Source organism: Narcine bancroftii, chromosome 13, assembly GCF_036971445.1.
Source record: "Narcine bancroftii isolate sNarBan1 chromosome 13, sNarBan1.hap1, whole genome shotgun sequence".
In the NCBI taxonomy this organism is placed as follows: Eukaryota; Metazoa; Chordata; class Chondrichthyes; order Torpediniformes; family Narcinidae; genus Narcine; species Narcine bancroftii.
The window spans coordinates 87,597,783-87,619,365 of NC_091481.1; the positions used below are offsets into that span (position 1 = coordinate 87,597,783).

Below are 21,583 nucleotides of genomic sequence, written 5' to 3' on the forward strand. Positions count from 1 at the left end.
GTGGCCAGGTACAATCCCAATGCCATCTACAAGTTTGCTGATGACATCACAGTTGTTGGCAGAATCATGTGCGGCAATGAAGAAGCGTCCAGGAGGGAGTTGGATCAGCTCGTTGTCACATCAACAACCTTACACTCAATGTTAGCAAAACCAAGGACTTCAGGAGGGAGCAAGGAGAAGGTGACCCAGTCCTCATCGAGGACTCGGTAATGGAGAGGGTCAAGAACTTCAAATTCCTGAGTGTCAACATCCGCCAACACTCAGAACAAGAAAAAAATTCTCCAGAGGGTTGAGAGAGCCTGCGACATCACAGGCAGCAGACTTCACTCTATCAAGGACATTTACCTGAGGCGGTGTCTTAAAAAAAACAGCCTCTATCCTCAAGGACCCCCACACCCAGGCTATGCCCTCTTCACTCTGCCACCATCAGGAAAAAGGTTCCTGAAGACAAGGACAGCTTCTTCCCGACTGCCATCAGATTCCTGAATAATAAAGACACTGCCTTATTTTGACTTTTCATGAACTATTTTTATTAATTTTGTAAGGTGGTTAAAATGAATGTTTGCCCTGTGTTGCTACCGCAAAACAGCAACGTCCTTTGAAGACTGCAGACCCCACCTCACTGACAAAAGACAAAGGAGGAAAAACCCAACACCCAACCCCAACCCACCAATTTTCCCCTGCAACCGTGTCTGCCTGTCCCGCATCAGACTTGTCAGCCACAAACGAGCCTGCAGCTGACGTGGACATTTACCCCTCCATAAATCTTTGTCCGCAAAGCCAAGCCAAAGAGAGACCTGTGATATTCCACAGGGATGTGATGTTGAGGCTCTCTAAGGCCCTGGTGAGATCTCACTTGGAGTATTGTGAGCAGTTTTGGGCTCCTCATTAAAGATGTTGGAGAGGGTTCAGAGAATTTCAGAAGGGGTGATTCTGGGAATGAAAGGGTTATCATGTGAGGAATGACAGATCTTGGCCTGAACTCATTGGAATTTAGTAGAAAGAGGGGGGAATTTCATTGAAACATTTTGAATGTTCAAAGGCATGGACAGAGTAGATGCATAAAGGTTTCTCTAGTCTAGGCTTTAGGGCAAGAGGACACACCTTCAGGATTGAAGGGTATCCACTGAGAATAGAGATGAAGAGGAATTTCTTCAGTTAGAGGGTGGAATTTGTTGCTGGTTGTGGAGGCCAGGTCATTGGGTATATTTAAGGCAGAGATTGCCAAGTTCTTAATTAGCCTGGCCATCAAAGGTTATGGGGAGAAGGCCGGGCGGTGGGGCTGAGGGGGAAAATGAATCAGTGGGGCAGATTCGATGGCCTATTTCTTCTCCTGTATCTTGTCCACAGTCCTCATGAGTTCAACAATTTCAGATAATTAACCTTTCCAGTTTGTATCGGAATGGAACTGACCAACGTTTTCCCCTCTCTTCCCTTTCCCAATCACCTCCTGCTTTCATTTTCAGATTAGCTTTAATTGAACATCAATGTTTCCAGGAGACCTTTCACTAATCTTGCAACTTTTAACATCTTGGGTTTTAAAATTTAGACAGGATACAATAACAGGCCCTTTCGGCCCACGATCCTGTGCCTCCAAAATACTCCCAACTGACCTACAGTACAACCCTGGAACATTTTGGAGGGTGGCAGGAAACCGAAGCACCAGGAGGAAAGCCACGCAATCACGGGGAGACTGTACAAACTTACAGATGGCTCCAGATTCGAGCCCGGGTCGCTGGCACTGAACCAGTGTTGCACCAACTTTTTCCATGCTGGTGAGAGTATGTCAGCCTGAACTGTCACTGATTCTCTGCTCTCAATCTCTCCCCCTGACCTGTTAAGCACCTCCGGCAGTTCCATTTTATAATTATGGTATGATGATACAACTTGTACCCCCCCCCCCACCCACCCCAGAAGCTGTTGCAAATGAGGCAGTATTGGTCCCAGGTGGTGGTTTTTAATTTAACCCTAGTCCTCCACCCCTCCAACCCAACCCATGCTAATAAATATCGGACTTAAATCCTCGGCCTCTAACCCTGCTTATTTGAGCAGATTGACATCACTTCACCGCAAAACATCAAAGGGCAATTCTAAATCTATTTTTGATTTTTACCCTTTAAAAAAATTTAGACATAGAGCACCAGTAACAGGCCCTTCCGTCCCACAAGCCCCTGCTGCCCAATTACACCCAATTAACCTACAACCCCCGTACGATTTTGAAGGGTGGGAGGAAACCAGAGTGTCCAGAGGAAACCACACAGACACAGGGAGAAGGTACAAACTCCTTACAGGTCAGTGCTGGATTTGAGCCCGAGTCACTGCACTGAGGTAGCGTTGCGCTGACTGCTACGTTAACCGTGCCACTCCAAGAATATGACAGAGCGAATCACTGAGAGACAATCTAATTTTCAAGCATTTATTTGATTGAGAAGAAACATGCACTTAAGAGATAAACAAGTTCTCGCAATGAAAATACCAAGCAGAAAAAAAATCTTTGTGGAAAAATGTTAAAACTAATATCGAGCAAAAGTTGAACTCCTCTATTAAGAAAATAGTTGCATTAAAATGACACAACATCCCGGGCAGAAGACTGTTCTAATCAGCCAAGGAAAGTGACTGGAACTGGTCCTGTATCATTAAGGAACCCAGACACTGCCACAATATGGACCCATGGTGTGCAGTGCAAAATCCTAAAAACTCGAAGGAATCTCAACACTGTTCAGCAAAATCTGCAATGGAACTCCGGGAAAGTTGCAAGACTGATATTAAGTCATGACCACTGGGATGGTCTCTTTGCTTTCAATCCACCTCGATAGAAATCAACATCTTCTCAAACCTCCACAGTTACAATGCTTCACATTCCCCACACCCTGGTGATATTGTCCCGTTAAAAACACAAAATAACCATTGTTCTTTGGGTCAACTGTACATGGCTGATGTCTTACTGAGACTGTTTGAGGACGAGATATTTCTAGAGACACCTGGTTATGCTCTTTGGGCAAGGCCTTCTCTTGGACTCAGACAGGGCACCATTCTCCGAGCATGTCATGTGGGTAAAACAGCTCTGATCCACTTGAGTATTGGGATTAGTTTGATCCAGACACTCCTATTTCACTGGTTATCCTTTAGTTCGTCGAGGTCCTTACAAATGTGCCAAACACTCTCAAGACTCAAAGATCTTCTCATGGGATGCCTGGAGTCCTGACACTGCTGCCTCTCAGACTTCCTTCCGAACAGAGAACTTGCTTGCTGGGTGAACCTCAGCAGGCACCATGATTGCGGAGTTTGCTTTGAACTCAGCGGGAACTTGTGCTTCGAGCTTCCCCTCTTGGCAGAGAGCTTGTTAAGTTTGCGGATGTATTCTGCCACAGAGGAGCGGGCCATCTCCATTACTCTTGGTTGGGGGTTGGGCCTTTCTCCAGTGTAACCCACTGGGTCAGAGGGCACAGAGCTATAGCTCTGTGCTGACCTCACCCTACCATCTGTGCTCGAAGCACAGCTCTCCATGGGATCTTGCTCTACCAGACCAATGATAGGCATGGCCAGACCACAAGGTACTTTAGAACCTGCAAACATCCCATCCACAAAGCCGTCACTGGCCGTGCAGGGGTGATGTGTCCTGGCACAAGACCCTGGCTGTTGTGCATGTCTACGGTTGAAGGTTTGTGAACTCTCGGTGCTGGCTGCAGGCAAAAAACTTTCCATTGCCATCAGCTGGATGTCAGAAATGGCTGCAGTCTCCACCTCTTCATCCCCTTCCTCCCAGCTCCCTGAAATAGCCTCAGGCAAACTCAATGATCGACGCACAACCTTGCAATTCGGAACTGAATGGCACTGAGGATAGAAGGGCACCGAGACACCACTGTCTCCAGGGAAACCGAAGACGTGGCAGCCTTTCCATGGCTGATCCTTTTCGACCACCTCTGGGCTCAAATCGTGGGCTGGGCTGTCAGCGATATTCGGCACTATCCCCTTGCCAGGGGTGTTCTCGAATTTGAGCGAGGGATCTGGTGGACGAGTGATGGAACCAGGAGCGTCCTGAGGAAAGGCTGCTTCATCCTTGCTGAGCTCAGCACCACACAGAGCTCCGAGGCTCAGGCCTGGGAGCAGCTGACGGGGAGCATGGTCTTCCAGCTCAGTCTGACAGAGAAGGCCTACAGGGAACAAAACGCAAAACATGCAACTGAAGACAATATTGTGAGAAGTTCATTTACTGGATCAAAGTTTGCTTTTAATTAGAGCATTATCTTCATTTCCTAGTTTTCTTTGTGTGACTCCAACACGATGAAATCCCTTCCTTCTCACGTCAGAGTGGGACCCTCTGCTCTCTCCCCATCACTTTTCAGCTTCTTCCCTTTCTCTGTATTGCTCTATTACAGCTCACCTGTTAAGCCTGTTTTCCTCCCCCCCACCCCCCACCCCTCACCTGTTTGTCCACATTCCTGATAAAGGTCTCAGGCCCGAAACGGCAAATGCTTTTTACTTCCCGTGGACGCTGTGTGACCTGCTGAGTGTTGCACGCGACCCCAGCGTCTGGAGATTTCCTTGCCTAACCCCACGATGAAATGCTTCACAGGCACTCTAATGCCAATCCTCACAGGAATAACAAGTTTCTAAAGACTGGTCACAAAGGCAGATTTTAAGCAAAGTGGAGGAACAGAGTCAAGGGCTCGAATCCTGTACTGTTTGTACGCTCTCCCTGTGTCTGTCCGGGGGCTCCGGTTTCCTCCTACCCTTCAAAATGTACAAGGGTTGTAGGTCAACTGGGTGGCATGGGCTCATGGGCCGGAAGGGCCTGTTACTGTGCTGTGAGTCACACCATGGAAACAGGCCTTTCAGCCCAACTTGTCCGTGCTGACCAGAGTCCTTCACAGCAAGTCCCACTGGCCCAGATCCCTCCCAACCTTTCCAACCCAGGGAGGTCATTACAGCAGGAGGCTGGAGAGGCTCACAGGATCCGGTCAATGACCGCGGAGGTCTAAGGGAGTGGACTGCAGGAGGTTAAAGATGGGTTACAGGGCTGTGAAAACAAACTAGTCTTAACTGACACCTTAAGGGAGTTATTAGATGTGAGGATTATACCAAGGAACCAGATGACTGGCAGAGCAGAAAGGTGGGAAAAAGGGAAACCCATCCAACTCCAATAGACAGGTTTATTGCAGGAGACCTTCACAGTTAGGTCACACTGAAGCCCACTGGAAGAACCTGGCTAATCAAAGGTTAGGGTTCAGCAAAAGTGGTTAGCGAAGCAGTTAGTGACCCAGGTTAGTGTACAGCCTCAGCAACCCAGGTTCAAATCCCGCACTGTAAGGAGTTTTACGTTCTCCCCGCATCGGCCTGGATTTCCTCGAGTGCTCCGGTTTCCTCCCACCCTCCAAAAGGTACAGGAATTGTGTGTAATTGGGCGGCGCAGGTTTAATTGGCTGGAAGGATGTTCTAACGTTGCTGCATTGTTAAAATAAAATTAAAATTTGATCATTAACTAAATCAACACTGCCTCAGCAATATCCCAGACTTCTTGATGCACCATTTAGAGTCAGGCTAAAACACAAAACATTCTGAAAGAGATTTGCCTCCTGAATAATACCCTAAATCCCTGAATATGAGTGCATTTCTTTTTACAACCTCAGCGTCAAGGATGCTCCAAACTCGGATGGAGTCAGCTAGCTGGCCTCGAGCATTAGCAATGGCCTGCTCGCTGCCCTACCTACCATTATCCTGATGGTCGCTCCCCTGACTCCCTGGGGTTAAAGGGACGTTTGCTTCAGGCAATCGGGATCCATTCACAGCACCACCCAAGGTCTGGGTCATCCAATCACAGTTCTCCACAGAAGCCAAGTCCGACAGGAGGTTGATCTTCTGAGCAAGAAGTAGGGAAGGAAAATGTCAAGATGTCATTCATCACAATTGTAACAATTCTCGAAACAGAAAAGATGAAAGGTTGGTGCAGACCTGTTAACTGCACAGGCAGCTTGAGGCCAAGAGCAGGAGTGGAACTTTGCCAAGTGTTCTTGCTTTGTGTCTTAAGAAAGCAGCCTCTCACCCAGTGGGTCTTAACACGTTTTCCCCCACTCACATACTACCTTAAGTTATCTCTTACTCACCACAGAGCACCGACGGCAGTGGTTTTCAAACTCTTTTTTTCTCCCACTCACAACCCACTGTGAGTAATCTCTGTGCCATCAGGGCTCTGTGATGAGTAAGGGATTGCTTAAGGTGGGATGTGAGTGGAAAGGGAAGGTTGAGAATCACTGCTCTGGACCCAATTGTGAATGAAATATTTTGCTTGAGAAAAATGGTCCTTGGCCCATTTCCTTTGGAGTTCTGAAACCGTGCACATAACGAGCCAATGAGGGACGATTAAAACAGGGGTTTTCAAACTCTTTCTTCCCACCCACATCCCACCTTAAGCAACCCCTTACTAATCACAGAGCACCGATGGCCTAGGGATTCCTTACAGTGGGAGGTGAGTGGGGAAAAAAGATTGAGAACCACTGCCCTCAAGGACTCCCACCACCCAGTCCACACCCTCTTCACCCTGCTCCCATCAGGAAGGAGGCCCAGGAGCCTGAAGACGAGCACCCAGTGGCACAAGGACAGCAGCTTCTTCCCCTCCGCCATCAGGTTTCCGGACGGACAATGAACAACAGACACTTCTTCACTTTCTCTTCATTTGCACTAATTTATTTATTTTAAAATATAATTTATAGCACCATTTGCTCTGTAACAAGTTTTATGATACGTTCATGAAATAAATTCTGATTCCCTCTTCAAATGCTAGGCTATATTTTTGATAAAAACCATTGGCAACCTCATTTTAAAGCAGCATTTGCAAAACCTCATGGTGAAATACAGATGAAACTTACTGAATCTTTATTTCCATTGAAACCAAGGCAATGCGATGATTTCCTCACCACTGTATGTGGAGTGGCTGCATTCGCGAATGGCATTCTGGAAAACGAACAAACGAAAAACAAGTTCAAAGACAGTCGATTCTTGGAAGATAAAAGGACAAAACATACAAGGCTGATCTACTCCCTGAATCTTGAGGCTGTGCCCCTGAGTTCAAGTCTCATCTGCCAGTGGAAACAACCTCCCTTCTTCCATCCAACTCATAATGATCAATAGGATCCCCCCCACACCCTTCTAAACTCCAGCAAGTACAGCCTCAGGTCATCCAATCTCTCCTCCTAGGCCAACCCCCTCATCTCTGGAATCAACCTGGTGAACCTCCTCTGCACCGCCTCCAGAGCCAGTCCATCCTTCCTCATGTCAGGAGACCAGAAGTGTTCGCAGTTCCCCAGAGGCGGCCTCACCAGGACCTTGTACAGTTGCAGCAGAAACTTCCCTGCTCCTAAATTCAATCCGTCCAGCAATGAAGCCCAACATTCCAGCTGCCTTCTTGATTGCCTGCAAACCAACCTTTTGTAAATAGGTTTTAAATTTAGACACACAGCATGGTAACAGGCCCATCTGGCACTCAAGCCCATGCTGGCCAATTACACCTGCTAATCCCGTACATTTTGAAGGGTGGGAGGAAACTTGCACAGACACAGGGAGAACGTACCAGCTCCTTACAGGTAGTGTCCAATTTGAACCCAGGTTGCAGGCGCTGTAACAGGGTAACACTAACTGTGACACTGGCCATTGTACAAGCATTCCCAAGTCCCTCTGCACAACAGCACACTAAAATCGATACACTTGGGGAACTCTGGGCAGTTCCAGTCCTCCAGCTATAGGAAGGGGGGCAACAAGTTGGAAAGGGTGAAGAGGAGATTCACCAGGATGTCTCTGGGACTTGAGGGCTTGAATTCTAAGGAGAGATTGGATAGGCTGGGTCTTTATTCCCTGAAGTGTAGGAGGTAGAAGGTGATCTTTAAAAACTGAGATTTATAAAAGTGAATACTCAGTTTTTCTAGAACCAGAGGACATAAGTTTAAGGTGAGAATGAGAGAGATTTAAGGGGATCAATAGGCGAATCTTTACACTCAGAGCGTGGTCTGTAACTGGAACGAGCTGCCAGGGGAACTGTAGGTCATCGCAATTACAATGTTTTTGAATGATATATAGATAAGAAGGGTTTGGAGAGAAATAGGCCAAATGCAGGCAGATAGAATAATCCCAGAATGGCAATTGGGTCAGTATTGACATCGGGCTGAAAGGCCTATTCTGTGCTAAGTGACATGATACAATTTCAGCTCTATTGTTAACCAACTGTACAAATGCAACAAGACGAAACTGTGTTTCTCTGGACAATGGTGCGTGCACACACACACACACACACACACACACACACACTATCACAAACATCCAGAGAAATATAACACAAAATAAACATCTAAATATTCTGGAGTAATTAACTCGTTTCATTTACTAGAAACCCAAGGTTACAGGACACCTTCATCAATCTCGCTGCCTGTGGGAAGAAGCTATTCCCCAGCCTGGCTGTCCTGATGTTGATGCTCCTGTACCTCCTTCCTGATGGGAGTGAGTCAAAGGTCCTGTGTGCTGGATGGAAAGAGTCCTCGATAATTCTTTCTGCCTGATTTAAGCAACACTCCTGGTGAATGTCGTCAACAGAGGAAAGGGAGATCCTCTCCCAAGTCAGTTCACCCCGATTTGTGCCCTAGTGTAACCAGCTCTGCTGGGGTATCCTGCCAAGTAGGCAGGATAGACGCAAGGGTGAAGATAGCGCCTGGGATGATACCATGAGTTAGGCTGTTCGACTGGTCTCAAACGAATCTGCCAGTTTTGGCACAAGTCCCTTGATCGCGGCAACAAGACATTCCCAGGGTCTGCAGGCAAGCTTTGCTGGTTTCTGATATCCACTGATCTCTCAATAAAAAAAGTGCAGGAAAATGTCAAAGTGTCTTTGGTTCATTGATGATTCAGGAATCTGATGGCAGGGGGGAAGAAGCCGTCCTTGTGTTGCTGAGTGCTCGTCTTTAGGCTCCTGTACCTTTTACCCAATGGTAGGAGAGTGAAGAGGGCATAGTCTGGGTGTAGGGGTCGTTGAGGATAGAGGCTGCTTTTTTAGACACCGCCTCATGTCGATGTTCTCGATGGAGTGAAGTCTGATGCCTGTGATGTCGCAGGGTGAGTTAACAACCCTCTGAAGTTTATTCTTGTTCTGAGAATTGGCACCTCCGTACCAGACAGTGATGCAACCAGATTGAATACTCTCCACAGTACATCTGTAGAAGCTTACGAGAGTCTTCAGTGACGTACTGAATCTCCTCAGACACCTGACAAAGTATAGCTGCTGGCAAGCCTTCTTCATGATTGCATCAACATGGAGGCTCCAGGAACGATCCTCGGAAATGTTGACATCCAGGAGTTTGAAGTTCTGACCGGAGCCCTCACTGAGGACTGAGTCCTGTTCCCCTGACTCTCTCCCTCCAACCTTCAACACAGCAGTTTACCTGATACAACACGTAGAGGGATCTCATCAATCCTTCCCCCAACCCATGTCACGGGAGGGTGATTACCCATCTCTAAAGATCAGACCGCACCTCACACCCTCTCTCCATGCAATGTTGGAAAACGTCATTGTCAGAACCAGGCCTTTTACTGCTGTTTCTCCCCAAACAAGATTCAAGATTCTTTTATTGTCATGTAATAAAACAGAAATTTCTCATTTCCTCTCATCTACCGTGAAGCAAAGATTTGCCATCAGCAAAAATTGCCACGTGCCCCTTACAGTCAGAGAAAGAGAAGCAAAAGAGAATCACCTAGTGTCCGTGAATTTGCGTCCAGCGCTTCCGCAGCCACATAGCGCCCAGACAACCCGAGCTCCAGATCTGAACCTCTGACACGATGAGGAAACCTTCAGCGCCCTCGGCACCCCCTCGCTTCCCGGTTCCAATACCTGGTACCCCCTTCAGCCAGTGTCCAGCAATCTTCAGATTGGTGTGAGGCCTGCGTGAGTGTGGTGCAACCACTTTACAGTTATTAGTACTGTCTGTATAAATATACTGTAGGGGCTGGCCTGCCCCCTGAACCTGTGACTCCTCCCTCCCAGAAATCCCTATAAAGGCTGTTACGTCCAAACTCCTCCCTGAGTACCTGCCTTGGATCCAAGCCAACAACATGCAAGATGTGTCAATGTCTTAAGATGATTAAATCCTATTAATCACAACTCTCTATCTAATATGGTTGATCGATAGCACTACAGTGGGCTCCTTGATTCAGGTCACCAACGGCCCGCCACATTGCCGAGGCCCACCACACTGCCGAGGCCTCGCCCACTTCGGGCCCAGCGACAGGACACTGCCGAGGCCTCGCCCACCTCGGGCCCAGCGACAGGACACTGCCGAGGCCTTGCCCACCTTGGGCCCAGTGACAGGACTCTGCCGAGGCCTCTCCCACCTCTGCTTCTGGGTACTTGCTGCTTTCCTGTTTCTCGTCCTGGACACTGAAGGGGTGGATGGAGTTTCCCTGCCCCCTGCTGACAGGATGTCTCTTTCCTTCAAAGGCTTTGGGAACACAGAAATGCTCTGGGGTGGCCCAGGAAGCCCATCCTGTCTGCAATCTGCAAATAAGAACAAATACATAACTCAAGGAGTGAAACGTGAAAGTCTGCAGATGCCAATATTTTTTCATTTTTAAAATTTTTAAATTAAAACAAAATTTAGACATGCGAACCCATGCCACCCAATTAACTTACAAACCCTGTATGATTGAAATGGTGGGAGGAAATCAGGGAAAACCCATGCAAACACGAGGAGAACGTACAAGCTCCTTACAGACAGCGCGGGATTCTATCCCAGTCACTGGTGCTTTAACGGCTTTGTGCCTATCGTACCACTGTGATTGTAGTTAATACACTAAAGTGCTGGAGAAACTCAGCAGGTTACACAGTGTCCATAGGAGGTAAAGATATGGAACCATTATTTCGGGCCTGAGCTCTTCATTAAGATATAAGCAAAAAGCAGGCAGGCGCCAGAAGGAAAAGGTGGGAGCAGGTATGCAGACTCATAGCTGAGGTCATAGATAGATATGAATAGGACAGGAGAGAGAAGCTGAGAATTCATCAAGAGAGGAGGGTAGCTCTGTAAATGCAGAGCTGGAGAAAAGGAGAGAGAAAGACAGAGAGAAGGGATGGGGAGCTGAAGGGAAGGAGACAGAGTGAGGCTCATTCCCAATCCACTGTGGGACCTGCTGAATGTCTCTGCTGGATCTCAGGGGAATCACAAATACACAAAAGATCAGCTCAGCATCGTGGACATATATTCGGGGTCAGAGCGGAGAAGGTCAGGCTTGGACAAGAGATCATAGGGAGATCAGACAAAAGAAACAGAGGGTTTTCCCATGACTGGATAGTGTGAGGTTTAAAAAGCTGGCAGAGGGTTCCAAGAGTGACAGACCTGCGGGGGTTACGCCAGCCAGTCCTGGACCATCTCCATCCGAATGAGCAGCCGACTCGGTCCCTGTTGAATCAGACCCTGATCTCCTATAGGGATTCAAAAGAGGACTATCATTACAATGGCTCAGCGGCCCCTGGTCAATTCCTCTATGGAACGCAGTGGATGTCTGTCCGCATATTCTGAGGGATTGGAAAACCACACGTCAAGGGGAATTCTGCCCACTTGAGATCCATCATTGGGAAAGCCAGTTGGGAAAGGTGACAAATGTGAGGTGTTGGACATTGGGGAAATAAAACTAGGACAGGACTGACACAGTGAATGGTGGGTTTCCAGAGAGTGTTGTCAAGCAGGGAGCCTGAGGCATGGAGGTGCACAGTTCCCTGAAAGCAGTGACGCTGCTGGACACAGGGCAGTGAAGGCTAGTCTTCGATGGGCAGGGATTGAGTACAAATGTTGGATTTAGCTGCACAAGGCATTGGTGAGATCACACTTGGAGCATTGCGTGCAGTTCTAGTCGCCCACTGATAGGAAGGACACCAATACATTGGAAGGGATGCAGAGGCTCACCAGGACATTACCAGGTGTGGAGAGGTAAAGTTACAGGGAGAGGTCAGACAGGCTGGGTCTCTATTCCCTCAAGTGACAGAAGTTTACAGAATCACGAGGAACATGGATAAAGTAAATGTCTCCAGAACCACAGGGCACAGGTGAGAGGGGAGAGATTTACGAGGGATTGGAGGGGCATCATTTACCTCTCAGAGGGTAGTCTGTATCTGGAACCAATTGCCAGAGGGGGCTGTAGTAGTGGGTGCAATTTCAAGGCTTAAATGACATCTCAGCAGGTACCTGGACAGGAAGGGACTTGGACAGAATGCTAACAGTTAGTTTGAATGATATGGGATGAAGGGCCTCTTCTGTTCCACATGACTCAAAGGCTCCAAAATGCTGGAAGTTCTTCTTAAGGAAGTTACTCAAAATATTTAGAAAATTTTACTGCAACCCAACAGAATCGGCCTGGCTTTTATGAAAGTTATGCTCAAAAAACTTATCAAAGTTTAAAGTTCCGATTTATTGTCAGAGAACGTGCATGTCATCACGTTCAACACTGAGATTCCTTTTCCTGTGGGCTCAGCAGAATTTCTACTTATTGGGCAAGTAAACTCTCTGCAACAGAAGAGAGAAATTTGAACAAAAATAGAAATGTGAACAAACTAATTTGGGGAAAAAAATATTTAATAATGAATAACATGCAAAGTAATATTGTTAAAAATGTCTCTGATTGAGTTTATTGTTTAGGAGTCTGATGGTTGAGGGGTAGTGGCTACCCCTGGTATCCGGCACATTTGGTGTTGGGAGTGTTGGTAGATACTGGAGAAGTGCATCTTCTGGATGCTTGAGACTCACTCTTACAATATCTAACTAAAACGCCTGCATTAAGAATAAACAGTTTAAAAGACAAAAATACTTGACTGTACTTACACTGAACAAACTTCACTTACACGAATATATAAACCTTAAAATATTTTACTTTATTTCAGTCACATTCTTTGAAAACATTTAACCGTAGCTGCATCTGCAGGTTCTTCCTCCTCCACGGAGCTGGCCGAAAGATGGACAATAACATTACAGATAATTAACCCCCCCCTCCTCCCACAAGTTTACAGATAAAGCCTCTGACCAGGGTGACTCTAACTAAGCAGGGATAAGGAGACACTTTAAGAGAGTCACCCCAACGGCAACCGGCATCAACCAGCTCTTCATCCTGGGCAACACCATCGCTTTTTCACACAACTTTATTCCAACAGCTGCTACGAGCAAAGCCCGACCAAGGCCCTCCGCTGGCTGAATATTTGCTCCCATCTTCACCAAAGGTTGACGTATTACTTTAGAGAACATTTACTTTTACAACGTTAAACGTGTATTTTTACCAGTTACTTTATTTTACCCGTTTGTTTATTTTAATTTTTTAATATTTATTTTCCTCAGTTATTTTTCTGGCTGCTTGAATTCCAGATACCATGGGTTTCACTGTATTCCTGAACTGGTGGAACAAGTCTTGTGGCACCAATACCTCTTTCCTCATGGCAGCAGCAAGAACATATCGTGTCGTGAGTGGTGTGGATCCCTGTAGATGTTCTCGATGGTGGGGAGGGTTCTGTCTGTGATGTCCTGGGCTGCATCTGCTACATTTTGTAGAGCTTTCCTCTCAGAGGTATCAGTTCCCCCCCCACCAACCCCATACTAGACCGAGATGCAGCCGGTCAGCACACTTTCCACTGCACATCTTTAGATATTTGCCAGGGTTTCTGGTGTCGTACCAAACCTCCACAAACTCCTGAGGAAGTAGAGGGTAGAGGGGCTGACGTGTTTCCTTCCTGATGCCTTTAATGTGTTTGATCCAGGAAAGATCCTCCATGATAGTGACTCCCAGGAATTTAAATTTGCTCACCCTCTCCACCTCTGATTCCCCCAGAGATTATTGGATCATTCACCTCTGGTTTTCCTTTTCTGAAGTCATTGGTTTTGGTGACACTGAGTGCAGGATTGTCATTGGTGCACCATTCAGCCAAGTTTTCAATCTCCCTCCCGTATACTGACTCATTGTCCCTTATACCCCCACTACTGCGGTATCGTCAGTGAATTTGTAGATGGCGTTCTTCTCCTCTCTCCCTCTGCTGGACTATACAAATTACCTGCCTCTTTTGAACAGTGACATGACATTTGCTGTCTTCCAATCAGCTGGGATCTGCCCAGAGTCCAGAGAATTACAGTAAATTATTCCCTGTGCCCCCACTATGACATCTGGTACTTCTTCAATATCCTGGGATACATTCCATCTGCTCCAGGGTACTTACCTAGCTTTAGGCCCACTATTTCAGTCAGAGTGATGGTAATGAGGTCCTCACCTCCCATTGCCTCCCTCACACCTGTCTTTGGAAGGTTGGAAGCATCTTCCAACGTGAAGACTGATACAAAATATCCGCTCACGGCCACAACCATTTGCTCATTAGTGCGTCTCGGGACACGTAACAACAAATAAATAGAAACAAATTGAACTGGAGTACCTCTTCTTCAGCATAATGCCTCGATCCCCGGCAGAATCGTCGGCAATCTTCCTCTTGGAGGTGAGCATCGTATCAACCCCTGTACTTCCTTCTTGCTGCTGAGTGACTGAAGGGGAAGAGAGACATTGCATTGCAAAGCCACAAAATACATCCCTAGCAGCTTTTACTTCCCAACATCCATCCTGGCAGCACTTTCATTGCCATCCTTTCAAGACATTTTGTACTTCACAGTGAACTGATTGGGAAATCTTAGACGTCGGCGTGAAGTCTGTCAGGAGCCAAGCTAGCAACAAAATCAGCCCTGATCTTATTTTTTTTAATGTAAACATACAGCTCAGCAACAGGCCCTTCTGGCTCACAAGCCCATGCTGCACAATTACACCCAATTAACCTACAACCCCCGGTATGTTTTTGAAGGGTGGGAGGAAATTGGAGCCCCAGAGGAAACCCACGCAGACACGGGGAGAATGTGCAAATTCCTTGCAAGTGGCACGGATTCGAACCCCGGTCACTGGCCCTGTAACGACGTCATGCTAACCTGCTCCTTAACAGCAGGTGCCCCTTGGGATGCCTATCATCTGATTAGAAGTAGGCAGGCAGGAAGCAGAAATTCAACAGCAGAAGGCCTGTCACCGAGCTGCATCTCTAAATTAAAAATTAAATCAAATGCATCAATTGACATTCAAACAGCCTCTCCTTAAGGTAATATTTTTAAATTTAGAGATGGGGTGGGTGGGTGGGGGAGAGATTTCAAATAAGATAATTCCCTGTTTCAGGCAGAAAGGCAAGCACAGTAAAACTGTGAGAATGTGCTCAGTAACTGTCCCAGCAAAGCCAATGGTCCAGCATTGGACTCGCTGGGTGTTTGCCGAGCTCTCTTCTCACTCATCCAGTTCCTAACTCTTCCTTATACTTTCCCGGGTTACAGGCAAATGTATCATCATCCGAGAGACCAGCAATTCCCAATGGGCACCTTACGCCCCTCCCCATGGGCCACGGCACAGACTGAAATCCTAAATATGTTTTACGATTTTTTTTTAATGTAGTCTGTAGGAGAGAAATACCGAAGAAATTATCGGCCAATTAGCTTGACGTCTGAGGTTGGAAAAATGCTTGAAGCCGTCATTAAAGAGAAATAGTGAAACTTTTGGAACGTAAGGGTTCAATCAGGCAGACGCAGCATGGTTTTAGAAAGGGAAGATCTTGTTTGACAAACGTTAGGATTCTTTGAGGATATAATGGGTGCGGTGGATAGAGGGGAACAGGTTGATGTTGTATATTTGGATTTCCAGAAAGCGATTTAAAAGGTGCCGCACAAGAGACTTCTCAGTAAGTTACAGGAAGTGGAGTCCGGGGAATTATATTGGCATGGATAGATGTAGAAAAGTTTTTTGAGCTGGCCGGGGAAACTAAAACGAGAGGACACAGTCTCAAGATTCGGGGGAGTAGATTTAGGACAGAGATGAGGAAATAGTTTTTCCCAGAGAGTAGTGAATGTTTGGAATTCTCTATCCAGGGAAGTGGTTGAGGCTGCTTCATTAAGCATATTTAAAATTTGGTTAGATAAATTTTTACATGATAGAGGAATTATGGCATATGGGGAGAAGGCAGGTAGGTGGAGTTAGGTCATAAATTAGATCAGCCATGATCTTATTGAATGGCGGAGCAGGCTCGATGGACCAGTTTTGGCCGACTCCTGTTCCTACTTCCTATGTTCCTATGTTCCTAAACCAACTAAACTTGGCTGCTTCACAGGGAAGGGGGTCCATGCACTTTGAGCAGAGCCCCAAGGGGGTCTGTAGCAGAAAAAGGCTGATGTCGACCATCAAAAAAGTGAACAGTGTGCATAGAAATTACATCAAACAGTCCCAAGAATCCACAAATCCGTGATCAAGGTTTTACTGTAGGTGGGAAGCAATTCTAGAACTTGTAAAGAATTGAAGATAGATACAGGGCCCAGACTTGAAACACTGACAGACTATTTGTACCCGCGGATGCTGCCTGTCTTGCTGAGTTCTCCAGCGATCCTTTGCCTGCTGGTGTAGGGACAGGCTGATTTAGGATCAATGGGCTTTCCCCCTCCCAATTCCTTCTTCTCCACATACTACTCTGCTCACTGTGTGGAGTGGCCAGATGGGGAACTGTGGAAACCAGGAAACGTCGCTGCTAACACCAGTCACTGGTTAGCGAGTGATCATCACCTTACATCGTACCTGTGGACCTGCCAACTTGGGGAGTCATCGAAGTCTTCAGCCGGTTCAGGGCTCCGCTCATGATTCCTGGAGAGAAAGCAGAGGCTGCGTCAGTATCTTCTTCTATTTTTCTTCCATCCGTGTGTCTGTCTAAGAGTCTCTTCAATACCACCATCCCTGGAAAGGCATTCCAACTCTCTGTAAAAAAAACTTACCCCTGATGTCTCCTCTAAACTTCCCTCCCTTCACTTTGTACACATGTCCTCCAGTGTTTGCTGATCCTGCCCTGGGAAACAAGCACTGGCTGTCCACCTTATCTATGCCTCTCATAATCTTGTAGACCCCTATTAAGTCTCCACTCATCCTTCTTTGCTCCAAAGAGAAAAGTCCCAGTTCTGCTAACCTTGCCTCATAAGACTTGTTTTTTAATCCAGGCAACATCCTGGTCAATCTCCTCTGCCTCCTCTCCACAGATTACACATCCTTCCCATAATGAGGTGACCAGAACTGAACATAATTCTCTAAGTGTGGTCTCGCTAGAGATTTGTAGTGATGTAACATGACCTCTTAACCCTTGAACTCAATCCCCCTATTAATGAATCCCAGCATCCCATCGGCCTCCCTAACTATCCTATCAACCTTGAGGGATGTATGGATTTGGACCCCAAGGTCCCTCAGTTCATCCACACTCTTAAGTAACTGACCATTAACCTTGTACTCAGCCTTCTGGTTTGTCCTTCCAAAATGGATCACCTTACACATCCAGATTGAAATCCATCTGCCACTTTTCTGCCCAACCCTGCATCCTGTCCATATCCTGTTGAAACCTTCAGCTCCATCCACAACTCCTCTAACCTTCATGTGATCCGCAAACTTACTGACTCCACTAGTCACTGACCTCCAGGCAGAATACTTTCCTTCCACGACCACTCTCTGCTTTCTTCCTACAAGCCCATTTTTTTATCCACACAGCTAATTTTCCACTGATCTAATGCCTTTCTGGATGAGTCTCTCGTGGTGGACCTTGTCAAGTTTCTTCCTAAAATCAATAGTCCCGAGATTCACAGACTTTTACATCAGGAATTAATATTGGCAGACACGGGCAGAAGCTAAGGCTGGGTTTTAACAGAGATCAAATGAGAGGCCCTGTGGCCTCCTTCGGCATTCATTGACGTTCTAACCAAGCTTGGTTTGAAGTGAAGAGTAATTACCATGGAGAAACCTGGGAAACACAGGACATATAAGAGCAGGGATGTAATGTTGAGACTCCATAAAGCAATGGTGAGATCTCACTTGAAGACTGTGTACAATTTTGGGCACCATATTTGAGAAAAGATTTGCCAGCATTGGAGCATGTTCAGAAAAGATTTACTAGAATGATACCAGGAATGAAAGGGTTAGCATGGTGAGGAACGATTGTTGGCTCTTGGACTGGACTCGTTGGGGTACAGAAGGATGAGGGGAAGCCTCATCGAGGCATTTCAAATGCTGAAAGGCCTGGACAGAGTAGAAGTGGGAAGGATGTTTCCCATGGTCGGTGAGTCTAGGACAAGAGGCCAACTTCTGGACAAAAGGGCACTAATTTATATTAAAGATGCCAGAGGGTCGTGGGTCTGTGAAACGTTGTTGCAGCCGGCCGTGGAAGTGATCTCATTGGGTGTATTTAAGGTAGAGATTGACAGGTATTTGATCAGTCAGGTCATCCAGGGTTATAGGGAGAAAGCCAGGGAGTGGAGGTGCGAGGATAGATCAGCTCATGATAGAATGGTGGGGCAGACTCGATGGACCTACTTCTACTTCCATATCTTATGACCTTGTGATCTTGTGATCAAACTTGGGTGTCTTGTGGAGTTCGTTAACATGATGTGGAATTGGTCTCACCTGTCCACAGATACTGACCACCAACTCTGTGTGCTCCCTTTTTCCTCTGCTTCACTGTGAGCCTCTGTTCACCTGGATCAGTGGAGACCAGCGGAGGTCCAGCTCCTGCACCCACAAGGACAGGGAGTTGGTCCAAAACCAACTGCGGAAGCTGACCTAAGAGCCAGGAGAATGGAGAACGACAAGTGAGCGTATAGAGGAATGACCCCACCCACCGCATGGGGACCAGACTGATCTCCACCCGTCCCCAAAACAGGGTGATCACAATCTCCATCCGTCCCCAAAACAGGGAGAAAGTGGGGGGGAGGGAGAGAAATGGGGAAACCAGAGGGGTTTTTATCTTGTAGTGCAAAGGTTAAGTTAAACTCATTTATTATCACAACGGACATAACTCCCACTTGAGCGGTGGGTGAACATCTGGAACGAACTGCTGGAGGAGGATGTTTAAAAGGCTTTGGACTGTACTTGGAGCTGGGAGGTGTAGAGAAACACGGGTCTAACGCAGGCAATAGGATTACAATGGATCATCCTCACAGATGCCCCATCTCTCTGTGATACAGATGCATGGTTCAGCCAGAGTCCAGCTCACTCCCAAAAGTCCCACCCTCCTTGCCCGTTCTCTTGTACTTTCAACAACTCTGCTTTATTGGAATACTTGAAACTTAACAGGAGAAAGATGTTAATTAACCTCCCAGAACATCGTTGGGCTGCAAGTGATCATGAGATGAGCCCAGTGGATCTCAAATTCAAGGAATAATTAATTGTATTCAAAAGAAAGTTTGTAGTAAGTATTTGAATATGGATGGGCAGGTGATAGAGAAGGGAAATGCTCTGGAAGAAGATGAAGGGCAATTAGCAGGAAAAGTAAATAATGTTATTATTAAAGATGAGGGAAAACAGGGATTAAAAATTGGGAAATCTCTGAAATTCATATATTTTAATGCCAGGAGTATTGTAAAAAAGGTGGATGAGCTGAAGGTGTGGATTGATACTTGGAAGTATGATGTGGTAGCGATTAGTGAGACATGGTTGCAGGAGCGATGTGATTGGCAGCTGAATATCCCTGGGTTTCGTTGTTTTAGGTGTGATAGAGTCGGAGGGGCAAGAGGAGGTGGGGTTGCATTGCTTGTCAGGGAAAATATTACAGCGGTGCCTAGGAAGGATAGATTAGAGGGCTCGTCCACGGAGGCTATTTGGGTGGAACTGAGGAGTAGGAAAGGAGAGGTTACACTTGTAGGGGTGTATTATAGACCACCCGGAGGGGACTGAGACCTAGAGGAGCAAATCTGTAGGGAGATAGTAGATATTTGTGATAAGCACAGGGTTGTAATTATGGGAGATTTTAATTTTCCACATATGGATTGGGAAACACATTCTGTGAAAGGACTGGATGGGTTAGAGTTTGTGAAATGTGTGCAAGATAGTTTTTTACAACAATATGTAGAGGTGCCGACCAGAGAAGGAGTAGTGTTAGATCTACTGTTGGCAAATGGGATGGGTCAAGTGACGGAGGTTAGTGTTGGCGAGCACTTCGGGTCCAGTGATCATAATGCCATCAGCTTCAATGTCATTATGGAAAGAGAGAAGTCAGGGCCAAGGGTTGAGGTTTTTGATTGGGGAAAAGCTAGATTTGAGGAGATGCGAAAGGACTTGCAGGGTGTGCATTGGGACAATTTGTTTTATGGGCAGGATGCAGTAGAGAGATGGAAGTCTTTTAAAGATCAGATTTTGAGAGTGCAAAAGCTTTATGTTCCTGTTAGGTTAAAAGGAGGGGCAAAAGGTTTGAGAGAGCCGTGGTTTTCAAGGAATATTGGAAACTTGGTTCAAAGAAAAAGGGAGGCGTACATTAGATATAAGAAGCATGGAGTTAAGGAGATGTTTGAAAGATACATTGAATGTAAGAGGAATCTTAAGAGAGGAATTAGGAAAGCTAAAAGAAGGTACGAGGAAACTATGGCAAGCAGGGTGAAAACTAATCCAAAAGAGTTCTATAAATATGTTAATGGTAAGAGGAAAGCTAGAGACAAAATTGGTCCCTTAGAAAATAAGAGCGGAAAACTGTGTGTGGAGCCTAGAGAAATGGGGGAGATATTGAACAGTTTCTTTTCTTCGGTATTCACTAAGGAGAAGGATATTGGGAGATGTGAGATAAAAAAACCAAATTGGGTAAATATGGGGAATATAGAGATTACAAAAGATGTAGTTTTAGGGCTTTTGAAGAATGTAAAGGTGGATAAGTCTCCGGGACCAGACGGGATCTTCCCCAGGACATTGAGAGAAGTGAAGGAGGAAATAGCAGAGGCTCTGGCGGTAATTTTCCAAATGTCATTAGATATGGGGATAGTGCCGGAGGATTGGCACATTGCGCATGTGGTTCCGTTATTTAAAAAGGGTTCAAGGAGGAAGCCTGGCAACTATCGGCCTGTAAGTTTGACGTCTGTGGTAGGTAAATTAATGGAGAAAATTCTTAGAGATAGTACTTATAAACATCTGGATAGACAGGGTCTGATCAGGAGCACTCAACATGGATTTGTGGGAGGAAGGTCATGTTTGACCAATCTGATTGAATTTTTTGAAGAGGTGACTAGGAATGTGGATGAGGGTAGCGCAGTGGATGCTGTCTATATGGACTTCAGTAAGGCCTTCGATAAGGTACCACATGGAAGGTTAGTTAGGAAGGTGCAGTCTTTAGGTATAAATTTTGAGATAGTCAAATGGATTGAACATTGGCTGAAAGGGAGAGGCCAGAGAGTGGTAGTGGATAATTGTCTGTCAGGTTGGAGGCTGGTGACCAGTGGTGTGCCTCAAGGATCTGTATTGGGCCCATTGTTGTTCGTTATATACATTAATGATCTAGATGATGGGGTGGTGAATTGGAAATATGCAGACGATACTAAGATAGGTGGAATAGTGGATAATGAAGAAGGTTTTCAAGGATTGCAGAGGGATTTGAGCTGCTTAGAAAAGTGGGCTGAAAAATGGCAGATGGAATTTAATGCTGATAAGTGTGAGGTGCTTCATTTTGGTAAGAAGAATCAGAACAGGACATACGTGGTAAATGGGAGAGCATTGAGGAATA

General features: G+C 46.3%; 2 protein-coding genes across 20 annotated transcripts in view; one reads left to right on the forward strand and one right to left on the reverse strand.

Annotated features, from left to right (window-relative positions):
- The window catches only part of rasgrp4 (RAS guanyl releasing protein 4), a 296,739-nt gene that overhangs the window by 168,333 nt on the left and 106,823 nt on the right, over window positions 1-21,583 (forward strand). The window lies entirely within an intron of this gene.
- The window catches only part of LOC138747894 (uncharacterized), a 46,611-nt gene continuing 27,430 nt past the window's right edge, over window positions 2,403-21,583 (reverse strand). For 4 of the 5 annotated variants that reach the window (XM_069907509.1, XM_069907512.1, XM_069907511.1 and 1 more), the window contains 8 exons: window positions 18,505-18,660; window positions 16,645-16,710; window positions 14,432-14,537; window positions 11,367-11,452; window positions 10,369-10,531; window positions 6,867-6,951; window positions 5,712-5,859; window positions 2,403-4,154 (listed from right to left, as the gene is read on the reverse strand). In XM_069907509.1, coding sequence (XP_069763610.1) covers window positions 3,112-4,154; window positions 5,712-5,859; window positions 6,867-6,951; window positions 10,369-10,531; window positions 11,367-11,452; window positions 14,432-14,537; window positions 16,645-16,710; window positions 18,505-18,660 — 1,853 coding nt within the window. In that variant the 3' untranslated portion in view covers window positions 2,403-3,111. The remainder of the gene's footprint in view (window positions 4,155-5,711; window positions 5,860-6,866; window positions 6,952-10,368; window positions 10,532-11,366; window positions 11,453-14,431; window positions 14,538-16,644; window positions 16,711-18,504; window positions 18,661-21,583) is intronic. The other variant, XM_069907510.1, reaches the window with a different exon arrangement.